This window comes from Dicentrarchus labrax, unplaced genomic scaffold (assembly GCF_905237075.1).
Source record: "Dicentrarchus labrax unplaced genomic scaffold, dlabrax2021, whole genome shotgun sequence".
Lineage (NCBI taxonomy): Eukaryota > Metazoa > Chordata > Actinopteri > Moronidae > Dicentrarchus > Dicentrarchus labrax.
This window is the reverse complement of record NW_026136720.1, coordinates 2069309-2082432: the sequence shown is the minus strand read 5'-3', so window position 1 is coordinate 2082432 and position 13124 is coordinate 2069309. Positions and strand designations below refer to the sequence as shown.

The window sequence follows — 13124 nt, the reverse complement described above, 5'->3', positions numbered from 1 at the left end:
AAAAACATCCTTCTAGTGTCAAACTCTGCTCATCCATCATTCAAACAGCACACTGCAGGAACAAGAAGGAACACTGATTATTTCATTATTTTTATGTTTTATTGTGGAGAAACCGACATTTTAATGAGCTATATCAACAAGTGAGGAAAAGCAGACTGCAGGAGGATGAAGACTGAGCTGTTTGTGCCACCTGGTGGTTGTTTTCTGTGCCACATACAGGGTTCAGTCAGAGAAACCTTAAAGTTAGTCCACAAATAAAACCCCTTTAATCTAGTGGGGGGGTCGCCGAAGCTTCACCAGGGCTTCTTAATATTTCTGGTTCACTTCTGTGAAGAAATCTGAAGGTAAAGTAAATTATCTCTTAACGTAGCAAAGCATCAGGGAGAAGAAAACACTGAATCCGTCAAAAAATGAGCTTATTAAGTCTGTATAAAAGTTTGTACAGTTTTAATCTAATATGAAATATCCATAAAATATGTCACTGAGTCAGTTTATTAAATGTTGGAAGAGGAGTTGAACCGATACTGTGTGACTGAGACTGTAAGTCAGTGTGTTTGTACTGTAATATCTATTCTGAACTTCTTAAATGTTGTCTGACAAATACCTCCCACATTATAAAGAAAAACACTGAAACTAATCAAATCAAATTTAAAACATTAAAATCGAAACTGAAATGAGCAAATCCACTCTGGAAATATAAAATTAAAACAAAATAATATAAAAAGTAATGAAAAATACAAAACTATAATAAATCTGATCTGAGCACAGTTCTTGCTTCTGTTTCTGTAACTGTTCTCTAAAGAGACATTTGGTTTTATTGTTCGCTGTGGATTCAGGCTCCGGTTTTCCTTCCAGCTTTGGCTTCAACAAACTCAACTTTATTTATAAAGCACCTTTCATACAAACTGAAACAACACATAAAAACAGCGGCCAAAAAAAAGCCTGAAAAATATTAAATAACAGTAATTTCTATCATTAAAATACAGTTTTCAGCTGTAATTTTACATACAATCTTTTTAATGTTAATTAATTACAGTAATTATTGTTTACACTTATAAAAACTGTATTTTGACAGTTTACCAATGATTATACACTAACAAAACATTTTTGTTGTGAAAACTTAATGAGTTAATAGTAATTATAATAATTATACATCAATTAATTAACAACTCCATGTAAAATTACAGAACAAATATTTTTTTACTGTTCATTGTAAAATGTATTAACAGTATTAAACTGAACTTAACAGTTTAATCGACTAAATAAATAAAATAATAAATAAATTATAGATTTGCACATGTGTTTTAATCTTTTATGTGAAAATAAGCAGTAATTTTATGATTATGACAGATATTTAAATTCACTGGTTATTTTATTCTTTTTATTTTTTATTTAAAAAGTTTAAGAAAAACAGATTATTTTCCAGCGTAAAGGTTATCACATTACTTCAGACTGAAAGATCTTACGAGTCACAGATGCGTTTGTGTATTTATTATATTTTCTAAATACAGTAAACAGGGTTTGTTTTTAACAACGTTTCCAAACACTTAAACGCATCGTGCGGTGTCTGCGTTTTGTCCCGCTGACCTTGAAGGCAGCACGGAAACATGCTCTGATTGGTCCGTTAGCCGCTGTTTTCACCACGTGACGAACAAGATGTCCGCCTGCAGCGCGAGCGATGACGGTATGTGACGGTGTTCAACGCGTCTGCGGGTTTAACGGCGCTGTGTGCGGGTTTAATGGCGCTGTGTGCGGGTTTAATGGCGCTGTCTGCGGGTTGTTCCCGTCTGTATGGAACTGAGAGTCTGTGAGACAGAAAACAACCGAGACAGAACCGGAAACTCTGTTTGTAATGAAGCTAAACAGCTAGCAGCTAGCCGCCTATGCTAACTGGCTAACTAGCAGCCTTCTTCTTCGCTCCCTATAAAAACTGTGGACGGCAGTTGAACCTCAGTCAGCTGTTCACTTTAAAAAGGTTCAAATTAATTCACTTTATTTAGTTTTAAATAAAAGCTGTGACGTTTAAAACCCAAACAAACGTTTGTCAGTCCAACTTTATATTTTTATATTCTGAGAAACTGAAGTTAAAACACCTGGAAATTTATTAAAATGTCCAAATATTCTGGAAATAAACTATAATGTCCTGGAAAATTGGACCTGAAAAGGGCCGTCCCCTTCGCCTTTGTTAACCTGGGTGTGGGATGTTTACATTATATGTATATATATACAGATATACTGTATATATCTGTGTATATATATATATATATATATACACAGATATATATATATACAGATATACGTATATCTGTATATATGTATATATCTGTGTATATAGGTTATTACAGATAAGTAACTCACTGTGTCTCCCGCTCAGCTCAGGACAATCAGGACAGCATACTGGAGCCGCTGTGTTTCCCAGAGCAGCCAGCTGATGGCGCCGGTGCTCCCAGTGTGCAGGGTCCCAGTCTGCAGGGTCCCGGCACCGAGCTGCTGGTGTGTCTGTTCTGCCCCGAGTCCGTCTCCCTGCAGCAGAAAGACGTCCTCCTCAAACACCTGCTGCTGGAGCACAAGCTCGTCATCGCAGACGTCAAACTGATCGCAGACCTGTCAAAGTACGGAGCGCTCACTGGTCCAAAACTAAACTCTTTACTGAAGGAAAGTGTCTGGAAAAGGACCTTAATGTGCCTAAAATGTATAATTACAGTTATTGTGTATGAGTATGTGTGTCAGTGTATATAATCACTATATAATCCCCCCACCGGTCAGGTACATGTTGTACTGGAAGGGCAGATTCTTGGAGCAACCGGTTACAGATTTCTGCAGCGTGATCAAGACGAACTCCACCGGGCCAGTCGGTGAGTACGGTGTCGTCATGGTGACTGCGGTCCATATAAAAAGACAACAACAACCTGATGATGAGCTTTCTTGTTGCAGCTCTTCACTGAAGGTTAATTATAAGACTCCATGTTTGTTAGGAGGAGTCACAGTTAACTTTACTGAACTTTATTATTTGACTGCAGAATCTACTCATGTTGTTGTTCGTACAGAGAAACAGGAGGACTACTTCCTGCTGTGTGACGTCCTTCCGGAGGACCGAATCCTCCGAGAGAGGCTCCAACAGAAACGACTGGTGAGGATCGGACACCAAACACAACATCTAACTGGTCTCAGTGCCGCAGTAGAAACAAAGAGTCTCCTCAGTTAAAGCCACTAACAGTATCCAGCTAACAGTCAGACAATATGTTCCACGGCCGTTCGTTGGTGATAAACACTGATCTCTCCCACAGGAGGAGGTGCTGGAGCAGCAGCAGGTGGAGAGAGACGACGGCAGCTTCCATCGTCTCTGTATGTTCTGCAGTGAGGAGTTCGCAGGAAACAGGTACCGACACATCTGAATGAGAGACAATCGATCCACTGATCATTACGTAATCAATAAAGCTTATCAGGTTAGAAACAGCACATACGATATATCTTGTCACAAGAACGTTATTTATTTGAAAAATACTCTTTTATTAAACTTCTTTTATTGTTCCAACAATCATAAAGTTGGTGTTTCTCTTGATTTACTCATTTTATCCTCCAAATAATGGAGCCAGAAACAGATTCACATGTTTCTCCCCACAATATGTGTAAAATGATGAAGATCAGATTTATACTTTGATTTTAAACATTTTAATATATTTGTTCTTTGCTCAGCAACTAAAAACAGAGTCTGTGGCTCTCAGCTCCGACTCCACTGGTTCCCACTGAAGACCTGAAAACAACTCACACATACGTCGTTTGATTTTATTCCACCACAATGTTTTCAGGTCGTCTCTGTTGAACCACATGGCCCGAGAACACTCCTTCAGCATCGGACTGCCGGACAACATCGTCTACTGCAACCAATTTCTGGACACTCTGCAGAGAAAACTGGACAAGTAAGACAACAGCAGCAAACACTGAGCTATAGAACGTTAGCTAGTGTTGCCCACTGTTGGCACTCGGGAGCATAAAGGTCACAACCTTTGACCCTCATCCTACATAGAGACACATAGAGATCAGTCCACAGGCAGCAGAGGAAGGGATTCATATGTACAATGCTTCAGAATCTTTAATAATGTTGTTGTCAGTATTTTGGAAGTTGAATGAATATCTAACTGAGCTGAACTCACACAAGCTCTGTGCTTTCTCACCAAAGATGGAAATGAGAATCACTTTAACCTTCAAATCCAAGTTGTTTTTATGTCCCTTTGTCAGCCTGCAGTGTTTGTACTGTGAGAAAACCTTCCGGGATAAAACCACGCTGAAGGATCACATGAGGAAGAAAGCTCACCGCCGCATCAACGCCAGCAACCACGAATACGACCGCTTCTACGTCATCAACTACCTGGTAAAACGCCAACGTGCTCTGTTATTTAAAACGTGTGCCATGAATCATAGTTTCCCAGCAGGTCGACAGTTAAAGCTGCAGTACGTCAGGAGAGGGAGATTTTAAACAAATTAAAGCTTATAAGTACCTGTACCTGTACCTGTACCTGAACCTGTACCTGTACCTGAACCTGAACCTGTACCTGTACCTGAACCTGAACCTGTACCTGAACCTGTACCTAAACCTGAACCTGTACCTGAACCTGTACCTGTACCTGAACCTGTACCTGTACCTGAACCTGTACCTGAACCTGTACCTGAACCTGAACCTGTACCTGTACCTGAACCTGTACCTGAACCTGTACCTGAACCTGAACCTGTACCTGTGAACCTGAACCTGTACCTGAACCTGAACCTGTACCTGAACCTGAACCTGTATTTGCTCTAGAAGAAGTGGTATCGGCGCGTCCCTACTCTAAAGATGAAAGATTAAACTCAGCTACATTTTATATTAAAACATCTGTCGACTGCTGGAGCTGTGCAGTCGACAGCGGTGCCTGATTCCTGTAGACTTTGGTCGGAGTACCGGAGGATGTTTTCTCTTCACTCTGATCTTAAAGTGTCTCTCTGTCCTGGCAGGAGCTGGGGAAGACCTGGGAGGAAGTGCAGAGTGAGGATGACCGCGAGCTGGCAGACGATGAAGATGAGTAAGTATCTCCAGCAGGATACATCCGGGTTTTTACTGACTCACTGTGACTGCTTCAGGTTCTTTTATCTCCTCTGAGGAAGCGACGCAGCTTTCTGATCTCATACTCTGACCTTTCTGCACTGTCCACAGCGATTGGTCGGACTGGCAGGCTCATCCGGTCTCCGCCGTGTGTCTGTTCTGTGAGCATCAGTCGGAGACGATGGAGCAGATCTACACACACATGAAGGTACAGTGATCTTCTTCTTTGGATTAAAATGTATTTTAAGCTTTCAGGCACAAAGACAGGACGTATGCTGCCCTCCAGAGGCTGAATGCAGTAACTACACTCACAGTGAAACAGAAATATGCATTTTATTTCTCTTCATGGCTTAAAAAGCATTACCAATTAATTGACCTCTGACCTCAAACCATCAGCTCCTGTTTTCTTCCTGATTATTAGATGGCCGCCAGCAATTAAATCTATGTTTCATATTGTTTCATGTGTAAAACATTTCAATAGATGAGTGTTATTTTTATTTAATCCATTCAACAGTTATTTTCTGATGTAATGAACTTTACAGCTTTTACAGACTTTAATTTTTCCTTTTTATTTTAGGAAGCTCATGGTTTCGATCTCCATAAGCTGAGGACAGAACTCAGTAAGTGCACTAAGAGCAGATTGAATAATGAAGTGATAATGCGTACATTAAACTGCTGCGCCCCCCCCTCCCAGATCTCAGGTTCTACCAGCAGGTCAAACTGGTGAACTTCATCCGGCGGCAGATCCACCAGAGTCGCTGCTACGGCTGCCAGGAGAAGTTTGACTCCAGAGACGCCGTCCTCCGTCACATCGCGGCTGAAGGTCACATGATGAAGCTGCCGGATGTGTCGACCTGGAACCAGCCGCAGTGAGTTCAGCTCCCACGAGAGGGCGCCAAAATCTACAATTCTGCAACGTAGCTTTAAAGTTCTTGGTTGTAAATGGACTGTTTGAACCCTTCGTGCCTAATGGACTCAGTTTGTGTCGATAGTCTCACTCCTTCCTCGTATGCTGTGTTCCCACAAACACAGTTATCTGAGTAAATGACAGAAAGTTACTGCAAAGAAACAAATAGATTCATTTAAAGAGTTTCCTGATGGACAGATAGCTTTAACTACTCCCTAAAGTGGCCAACTACTAATTAACTGCTGCTAACTGTATCTGCCGTTAGCTCAGCCGACACAGCTAATGTAACTGACCCCGCCCCAGGATCCAAATCTTTAACCTCTGACCTCAATCTCTCCTCAGGTATTACTTCCCCACATACGAGAACGACGCCCTCCTCTGTACTCTGTCTGACAGCGACGAGGAGGAAAGCGACGAGACGAATCACGGCGAGGACGTCCCGGTCATCGCCGAGGACATCTCCAACCTCAGAGCGCTAAAACAGAGCAGCGTCCTCAACCAGCTGCTGAAGAACAGAGGCTCCTGCAGCTAGGACCACGGACAGTTGGGGCAACAGGACTGTTTATGCTCCGTCCGTCAGTTGGAAGATAAATGGACAGCACTGCGTTTTCCTCCCAAATGTTTCACCACTTAACTTATGTCCTGCAAAGAACTAATACCAGTCATTACGCACCCTGAACTCGCACTTTAAAAGCCGCCAGAAGCCTTTTCAGAAGTGCAGCAGCGGCTCAGATGTTCCAGTTCAACCTTTACTTGCTACTTATTTCCATTCAAGCAATAAAGATAAATACAAACATGTTTTCTTGAATATTAAGTTTATTAGGTTTATAGGCACCATGTGTAATTTAATTTTTATGTATTAATCATTTTTATTGCCAATGAGGGAACAGGTTGTAATGTCACTTAAAAAGCTTATAAATGGAGGACCAACAGGACACTGACTGCAGTTCACTTAACGGCCACTGGTGGCGCTGTTAAATAGAGTTTTAGTTTAGATTTTTTTTTCTTTTGTTCATTCATAAACTATAACCAGTGCTGAACTGACAGCTGCAGTGCAGATGAAGACATCTTCCAGCTGTTTCTGTTAAATAAATGTTGTCCAGCTTCAGTTCATCGTCTCTTTCTACTTGACGGTCTTGTTGTTTTTAGCCGGTACGATGTTCTTCGTTGCTTTTCCGAGTGCAACCTGCCGTATGGAGGAACCGAACTGCAGCGTGCTCAGCGTTTCCACCGTGTCGTTAACGTCTGGACTCACATTCACAAACACACAGCACTGCAGAGAAAGGCCACAGCTGTTAGTGGCAAAGCACAGCTCACACATACGTGACACAGAATGAACGATGATCTAACTCTTTAAGAAATCGCAGTCGAGCTTTAAACAATTAAAATACAGTTCAGGATAACATAAAATATTTCCAGAGTTTTTGTCATTTTAATCCATTTGCAGGTGTTTCTATGGAAAACTGGTCTCACACTGATTGTAGAGGTGTCAGACTAGTGCTAAAATGCACAATTAATACTAATCCAATCAATTCTGTTTCGTTTACGTGTGATTTAAAAAAGAAACTAATATTAAATTTCAGTTTATATGAAGAGACTACAGGGCCGTCGATGTGGGTAACTGCTGGAATCATGAGTGAACGCTCCCAGAGTTACATTTATTATTTCATTAATACAATAATATGAAATAAGACAACGCTACCTATATTCTTAAAGAAACCTCGTCTGTTAGCATTAAAAGAGAGGAGCGTCAGCGTTTACCTTCGCGTCGCCGCTCAGGCAGGGCTGCAGGAGGTGGGTGAGTTTAGAGTTCCTGAACGGGACGTGGAGGGCGTTACACTTCAGAGCACTGAACACCTGAAAGAGAGACAACAGCGACCTTTGACCTGACTGAACACTCACAGTGATAACCAATACAAAGAACCATCTGGGAAGCTGTCGTTGGAAACTGTTTGATAAAGGGCAGTCAGGTGATTGGATGAACCATAAGTCTGTTACAGTGAACTTCAGTCAGATCAATGAACCTTACAATGTAGTCAAACTCTTACTGAAGTGAGTTGGGAGAAGAAAAGCCTTCAATGTTGTTCTTTACTCTTCTTTCAATGTAGTAATTCTCTCCAGTCCTGCTATAACTGACATCTATGCTAACCGTAACAGCCAGCACTTCCTCAAAGGAAGGACACTGATTGGTTTAGCACCACTGTAATTTGGTCACACAAACACACAGATTGAAGCCTGGAAAGATTCACGTGGGATTTTTGTGATCTTGCGAGAACCTCTAAAACTGTCTTTAATTGGATCTGTGGAAGAACAGGACCAGAACCTAACCCGGTGTGTCTCTGTACCTGTCCCAGTGCTGTCAGGGATTTATTGATGGCGGCCGCCTCCACCAGCCTTTGACCCTCAGCTTCGGTCTTGGAGATCCGCTCAGATCCAGCGAGATCACACAAGGTCAGCGTCCCGCGAGACGTCAGTCCAGACACCTCGTCTGAGCCCTCCACCTCCAGCGCCACCACCAGGTGAGACCGAGAACTGAGGAGGAAGAAGATTACGCCGTGTCACTCGTAACATAATTTATTCTTTAAATCATCAGCATTCGAGCAGCACCTCTGTGTGTTCATCTTGGTCGAGGCGATCTTTCTGTTCTTTTCACCCGTCTCCATGACGTTGAGGATGTCGGCCTCGGTCTGGACCTGGATCTGGGTCAGTCCTGGGACAGACACTGACTTCCCCTGGACTCTGATGTCCAGAGCAGCGCCGGTGCTTTTGGTCAAAAGGTCTTTCAAACTGTCGTTGTAAATCTCCAACATTGAAATCTGAAAATGAGCATGAGTACGAGTTCATGTAGAAGATTTCCGATTCCCACATTGATTATTACACTAATTATTGTTGAATCACCCTCATGCATGATTCATACACCAAGTAAAATCGTAATTTTACGAATTATGATTCATGATGTGAGTCATGTTTTCAGGGTAGCTCATGTCTTATTAAGGTCTTGTGTGATCTGGCTCTCCTGTAGTTCACACCCTGTCTTTGATTTGTATGTAAAACAACCGAAGCAACAGTCACACCTTCAGAGTGTAGGAGACCTTCTCTTTTTCTCCACAGATGCGTAGCAGTTCTCGTATTGACCTGAGGAAGAGACGCACACATTAGTGGCAGTAAGTAACCCCTCTGTATGCAGACTTGAGGAGGTAACGGGAGACGGTAATGAGCAGAGCTTCGTTGGTCTCCTCTCCGACACTCAACCTCTGCGAGTAAACTGACTCTTTCTGTCAGCGCTGAGCTGTTGCTTCACCTCATCACGTATTGATGAACCGCTGTCAGGTGACACCTCACATAATGAGACGCAATTAGTCCCATTTGGCCCCTGACAGCAGTTCATTGTTCCAGGCAGGGAGATAACAACAAACTGCAGAGGGTTTTTGAAATATGGTTGGTCGATAAAAGCATTTTTTGTTCTGTAAAAACAGACTCTGAAACCTCTCAAGGGTATAGATTAACTTGATTAAGTAACTCTAATCTGCACCTTTCACAGGAGATGTTTTGACCTGTCACTGCAGGAAAGCACAGATGGAACAGCATTTGTACAACAGCATATAAGGGCCAGAAAACTAAATTATGGAGCTTGGGGAGGGGGGGTAATAATCATGGAAAAACTGGAAAGAAAAAAAAAATCAAGATTTTAAAAACTAGGATATTCTCTGAGATTATAAAGTCATACATTCACACAATGAGGTTGCAAAGTGGAGTGAAAAAGTTATTTCACTCAAATGTATAACTTTATAATCTGAATATTACCCCCATAAGGCATATTACAATATTAGCAGGACCTCCTCTGCAACACACAACAATGTCGGTGAATTTAAAGCTGTGATTATGGTGGAGTTCCAGAGTGTTGCTCAGGGACACTTCAACAGGATGTTTCTACCATCACATTGATTATCATTAAACTACATCACAGACAGTTCAGTCTCATATCTGAAAACAGACCTGATGTTGACTCCGGGGTTTTCCTTGCTGCCCATCATGGTGTATGTCTTTCCTGAGCCGGTTTGTCCATAGGCCAGTATACAGACGTTATATCCATCCACACAGGAAGTTATCACTGGCAGAGTTCCTGCAAACACCTCCTCCTGCAGAAAGGAAGGAAAAAGATGTTTAATGTAGATGGACAACCAACAACAATGACAAACAGTAGACTAACGTTACTATCTGTAATGTTCCTATATTTTATTTGGACCATTAGCTCCATGCTAGTAACTAGCTCACTGTTTACAAATCAGCCCATCAGCCAACACCACGAAGCAACCAATGCCAGACCCACACCATGCAGCCAAGACAGCCAGCTGGGCAACCCCCACCCCCCAAAAAAGCTTCCAGATGTAACATATTGGAAATTTAAGATTTAAATTTTAAGGTACTTTTCCTAACTTTTCTCTGGCCTGATTGTATTCTGGTCTAAATACCATATACACTGTTTTCTTTTTCAACAAAAATTCATTTTTAATAGATTGAGAACTGCTGTTCTAAGAAGGCCCAGAGCTTGTTAAGTTCTGCAGCTCATTAAGGCAAACTACCCACCTTCCCTAAAGGCAAATATTACTACAACAATATTACTCTGGCATTAAAAAGTATGCAGGATAAATTTAAATCGTAAACATTGTGTTATTTAACTGAGACACCTTGATATGACCAGATAGTATAACTAAAGGGAAGTCATTACCTGTGTGCTGCTCTGAGAGTAGACCTTGTCAAACTGGAACTTCTTCCTGCTTCCCTTCTGGACAACCACCACCTCCTGGTCGTCGGTTTTCTCCACACAGGAGCCGGAGGTCGAGGTCTTCCTGCAGCGACAGAACACCCTGATGTTTCCTTGAAGCTCCAGCAGCTTGTTGTACAGGCTCTTCCTCTCCACCGCCTCCTTCCTGTAAAGGGATCGCAGCTCCTCCACCTCCCCTGCCGCCACCTGCTCCACCTGGGTCAACTTGCCCATAGTGCCCTTCAGCTGCTCCAGCTGGTTCTTCATGTCGGTCAGCGCCTGGCCAACTGTGGATCGAAGCTGCTTGTTGCTGACATTCAGTTCACGGGTTAGTCGGCTCACTTGGCGGAGTTGGTCTGGTTCAACGGCGGGCTTGGTGATGGTTTTGACCGGTGGGACAGCAGGAGCCCGGCGACTGAGGAGGGAACGGATCTTCTCTCGTGCCTCCTGCTGGTCAGCCTCAAGCTCGGCCAACTTCTGGTTCAGGTGCTGGATGACTTCACTAAGGTATCGTACTTCCCTCGCAAGGTAGCTGTTCTTCTGGAAGAGATCGTCCACCTCCTTTTCTTTGGTCTGGAGTTTCTGCCTCAGATCCTCTATGACCCGGTCCCGCTCCAGGAGGGCTCTGCTGGGTTAAAGAGAGATGTCTGAGTTTAATGGAACAACTCCTACTTTAGGTATAGCTGCTGCTTTAAGATAGACATCTCATAATGAATCAGACCTCTAAATCACAAGCCAAATTCAGTTGGCGTTGTGCTCCTTGGAAGGTATTTGCATGGTTGGACAAACAACTGACCAAGCTTTCTAGGCTTTGTTCCTGTGCCAGAGCCAGAAAATGTTGGTCAATTTTCTGGTAATTGGACACAATTGCAAGTTGCGCTGAATTAGACTGGTTGCGATTGGTTGAATTTACGTTAACTGTTGTGATCCCAACTCCCTGGAGGGACTGCCTCTTGTGTTTGTTGCAGACCTGAAGGAGTTGAGGTCGGTGTAGTTGTGATCGCCGCCTGGAGACGCCTGCAGAAGGATTTCTCCAAACATGGTGAGGTAGACCGAGATGACCTCTTCAGGGTCATAGTTGCACTGTCTGAGTGCTGCAGTGATCTCCTTCTGGTCCACCAGACCTGGCAGAGTGGACTATAACAACAAAAACAAACACACTCACAAAATACACCAACTTATACTTCACTTTAAATGTATATGCGTCATCTCACTGGGAGCTGGCCAGTACAAACGGGGATGGCTTGGCATTCAGTGCCTTTGTTGAGGGTACATTGACAGCTTGCTGTTTGTAATGTAACGTAATTGGAAATAACCACTCCGATAGACCCCTTTCACATCAGCCATTTTGACATGAAATAGGATAGACACAGGTGTAACCAATGATACCAATTAGCCTTTAGATGTAATTGATACTCCTGTGAGAAGGTTCGTATAAGATTGAGTAAGATGTCAAGGAAAAACCCACAGGGCAGCATCAGTCTTCCTCACCATGACTCTTTGGACTCGAGCTTTGACGAACTCAACGTTTACTTCCCACTGCAGTGGCAGCAGCAGCCAGACCCCCGACTGAGGATCCCAGAACCTGCAGATATTCACCCGCTCCTGGAAAACATCAGGACATAGAAATACTGAATAGCAACTCAAGCGACGGTTCCAGGTGTCAGTGAACAGTGAGGTAATCCCAGACGTATGGTTGCTGTTTGTCCCAAAAACAACACAGAAAAAGAAAAGAATGACCTCCTCCACATAGCTATTTAAAAAACACCTTCTCTCTTATGTCTCACCCCTGCTAGACCCATACCAATTTGTATATTGAGCCTCCAGATGTGTCAAGGACAACAGGTCACATATGATATTGTCCTACTGTGTATGTTATGGTGTCTCGAGCATTGGACCAAATGAATTTCCCCGTGTGGGATAATAAAGTTGATCTGCATCTGAAACAACAGAAGATGCTGAACTACATTTTTGATATTACGACACCAGGTCCTGTCTCACCTCAAACATGTAGGTCATGACGGTTCCTTTGCCTTGGATGTAGATGCTGCCGGTGCGATCGTCCTCCCTGACCGCCGGCTCACTGCTGGCTGGAGTCTGCAACTGACCGGAGCCCTGAGGGACGAAATACAGGCCATGGTTTTTCTCACGTTGGTGCAGCTGCAGCTGAATTTGTAGTTTGGAGGGAAAGATTAATTTAATTCACTGACCTCATTGTTGGCGGTGATGAAGCGTCCCTGACTGTACCACTCCTTTGGAAATGGCTGCAGGTTCTGGTAAAGACAGATAATAATAAATAATGTATTGTTTATGGATGTGTTTTTATTTCTGGATCAAAAGTTCCTACCTGAGACTCGTCGACATAAACTCTGTCA

At 42.9% G+C, this 13124-nt stretch overlaps 2 protein-coding genes and 1 long non-coding RNA gene across 14 annotated transcripts; 1 reads left to right on the top strand and 2 right to left on the bottom strand.

Annotated features, from left to right (window-relative positions):
• Nucleotides 1-1656: 1656 nt before the first annotated feature.
• On the top strand, nucleotides 1657-7092 carry znf277 (zinc finger protein 277). The gene is made up of 12 exons (XM_051383468.1): nucleotides 1657-1684; nucleotides 2375-2612; nucleotides 2767-2855; nucleotides 3048-3130; nucleotides 3288-3379; nucleotides 3810-3920; nucleotides 4240-4372; nucleotides 4990-5057; nucleotides 5189-5285; nucleotides 5655-5697; nucleotides 5772-5946; nucleotides 6327-7092. Exons 1-12 carry the CDS (start codon nucleotides 1657-1659, stop codon nucleotides 6514-6516), a joined length of 1347 nt encoding a protein of 448 aa, XP_051239428.1. The 3' UTR covers nucleotides 6517-7092.
• LOC127353909 (uncharacterized) lies at nucleotides 4379-4870 on the bottom strand. 12 transcript variants are annotated; one of them, XR_007881397.1, is made up of 3 exons: nucleotides 4742-4870; nucleotides 4650-4709; nucleotides 4379-4607 (listed from the first exon to the last, which is right to left on the bottom strand). It is a non-coding gene; the product is annotated as an uncharacterized LOC127353909 (long non-coding RNA). The 12 variants fall into 12 exon arrangements; XR_007881398.1 differs by having other exon boundaries at nucleotides 4650-4727; nucleotides 4760-4870; XR_007881396.1 differs by having other exon boundaries at nucleotides 4379-4565; nucleotides 4602-4733; nucleotides 4772-4870.
• A 15-nt stretch (nucleotides 7093-7107) lies between the features above and the next one.
• LOC127353880 (uncharacterized) lies at nucleotides 7108-12788 on the bottom strand. The gene is made up of 10 exons (XM_051383467.1): nucleotides 12751-12788; nucleotides 12241-12354; nucleotides 11720-11886; nucleotides 10714-11374; nucleotides 9981-10123; nucleotides 9059-9119; nucleotides 8592-8800; nucleotides 8330-8516; nucleotides 7746-7841; nucleotides 7108-7257 (listed from the first exon to the last, which is right to left on the bottom strand). The coding sequence occupies exons 1-10, from the start codon at nucleotides 12766-12768 to the stop codon at nucleotides 7108-7110; spliced, it is 1806 nt and encodes a 601-aa protein (XP_051239427.1). The 5' UTR covers nucleotides 12769-12788.
• Between the last annotated feature and the right edge of the window lie 336 nt (nucleotides 12789-13124).